The sequence below is a fragment of the Chiroxiphia lanceolata genome, chromosome 2 (genome assembly GCF_009829145.1).
Source record: "Chiroxiphia lanceolata isolate bChiLan1 chromosome 2, bChiLan1.pri, whole genome shotgun sequence".
Classification (NCBI taxonomy): Eukaryota; Metazoa; Chordata; class Aves; order Passeriformes; family Pipridae; genus Chiroxiphia; species Chiroxiphia lanceolata.
In genome coordinates this window covers 91,212,011-91,214,183 of record NC_045638.1, presented here as the reverse complement: position 1 = coordinate 91,214,183, position 2,173 = coordinate 91,212,011, and the positions used below count along the sequence as shown (strand labels likewise).

Genomic DNA, 2,173 nt, shown 5'->3' with positions numbered 1-2,173 from the left:
AGGAAAGCACAGCAAATACAGTATTGTATTCCACAGACAATCCTCACTGAAAATAGGAGAGAACTTACACAATTCTCCATAACCAAAAATCCCATCCACGTAAAGCAAATTCCCACCTTCTACATGATTCCATGTTGCCCTGATCTATTCATTCTGACTTCTATTATTCTGTACCTGTGGTGACTCCAATTTGGTTAATTTGGACCTAAACTAGAAAATCCAGGCTAAGTCATTGTCTTTTACCGGGATCTAGTTCTGATATGACAGTTTGCGTGGTGCAAAATCCTAGCTGGGACCTCTCGAAATTTGGGATTGCTCCAAATTAGGACCACTGAGTGTCCTGCAGAACAGGCAGCAGTTACAACTGTACACATGGATTTCCCAATGCTTAAAGGTAAAAAAATATCACTTATAAGGAGGAGCAAACAAATAAAATATATAATGTAGAGGATAAGGAAGGAACAGACTGACTTGATGGCACTTACATGGGCCTCTAAGCTGGGATCCCTGTAGCCACTTGCATTACTTTGCATCTTCCTGGTGTGTATCCACAGAGACCGAATCAGGAGAATACTTGAAACAATAGACAGTATTAAAGGGAAAACTATGCCTGCATTACTGAGAGCAATCAATAAAACCACAGTGTCCTTCCTTGTGACTCTCATTTCTGAAGAGTTTGCCGTGGTTAAAGGAGCAGTGAAGTTGTTGCGCATACTGTAGACAGCCCAGACGAACGGAAGCGCGGTTGTGAAGGAGTAGAGCGACGATGTGATCAGCAACCAGGGCACAAGACTGGCAATTCTTTGCTTCAGCCAGATGAAGAAGGACTGTGCAAAACTGGCAACCTTGACACAATAGAAGACACTAAGCCAGGCACAAGACCAGAAGCCAGAGTAGTCAAGAAATACAAAAACTGTCTTATTAACTACAAACGCATTTCCTTCATAATAGGAGGAGCCACAACATACACTTATTAATGAATTCAGTATAGTCCAGGACTGCAAAATGACACTGCATAAACTCAGAGAGATCATGATCATATCATATGGAGACCATATTTTGCTCCTGATGCACTTAGATAAACTGACTGCCAAGATAATTCCAAATCCTAGAACTCCTGCCATGGATTCAATTATAGCAGTTGATAGAAGAAGGAGGGCAAAAGTTGTGGCCATTGTGACCCAAGAGCTTGCAATTCTTGGTTGGCTTCTCCTGGGTTCCTGAAAGCCTCAGATCTGCAAGGCAATGTCAATTGCAATGAGCTGTTATCGGCACATGCTCACCTATTTATCTCAGGGGACGAGTATCATAATGTCATTCAATATTTATGCTATTTTACATTTTTTTGGTGGTTGATAGCTCGTCCGACTTATCTAAGCATGCAAATTGGATAAAGATTCAAATACAGTGTTTTCAGTTTGGAGAACGGATTTGCATTTGATGGGTCATACAGCTGCTGAACTGCAGTTTTGCACTCCAGTGTCTGATGTCCCACTTTACATGTCTAGATTTGTTTTTTATATCTGGCGCCTTAATCTCTCCCTGACTTGCAAAATTATCACTTCTGGGTTTATGAGAAATACTTGCTCTTCAGTATGGCCTCTTCTCATACTGGGTCAGGTCCTTTTTTTTTTTATCAGATAGCTGCTACAAAGAGGTTTGGTGGGCACCTGACAGCCAGCCAAGGTCAACCCACCACAGATACAATGGTGTTTCTTCATCAACACCCCTGTCATTACAAACTATTGTAAAGATTTTACTTTTTCAAAGTCTTATTTTTATGAAATGAATCACATTAGTGTAGCACCTTGTGCCTGTCAGGCTCCCTTTCTTTGCTGCAATAGCACATCTGCGGATACCAGGGTGAACTAATTGCAGATGTATGGCTGTGGATATAACCTTACCACTGAATCCTTCTCTTGAATGCCTGTCAAAGCGGCCGTTCCACTGGTCTTTACACTTGCACAGCTTTTCCATAAATAATTTTTATTAGTTTTTATTAAAGAGTAATTTACTGTGGTAGACCTTTCCTTCCGTGGTTCACAGAAAGTAGTTCTTCATGTCGTTCATTATTGAAAGAGAATTTTCAATAGAAACAGAATATTCAACAGAATACCAAAATCTGAGGCATTTTAGAAAAGTCTGTACTTTCATCTATCTCCAAAGAGAAAGC

General features: G+C 40.5%; 1 protein-coding gene across 1 annotated transcript; it reads right to left on the bottom strand.

Annotated features, from left to right (window-relative positions):
- Positions 1-239: 239 nt before the first annotated feature.
- Positions 240-1,175, bottom strand: LOC116782519 (taste receptor type 2 member 40-like). The gene has a single exon (XM_032679271.1). The coding sequence runs from the start codon at positions 1,173-1,175 to the stop codon at positions 240-242; it is 936 nt and encodes a 311-aa protein (XP_032535162.1).
- Positions 1,176-2,173: the final 998 nt, after the last annotated feature.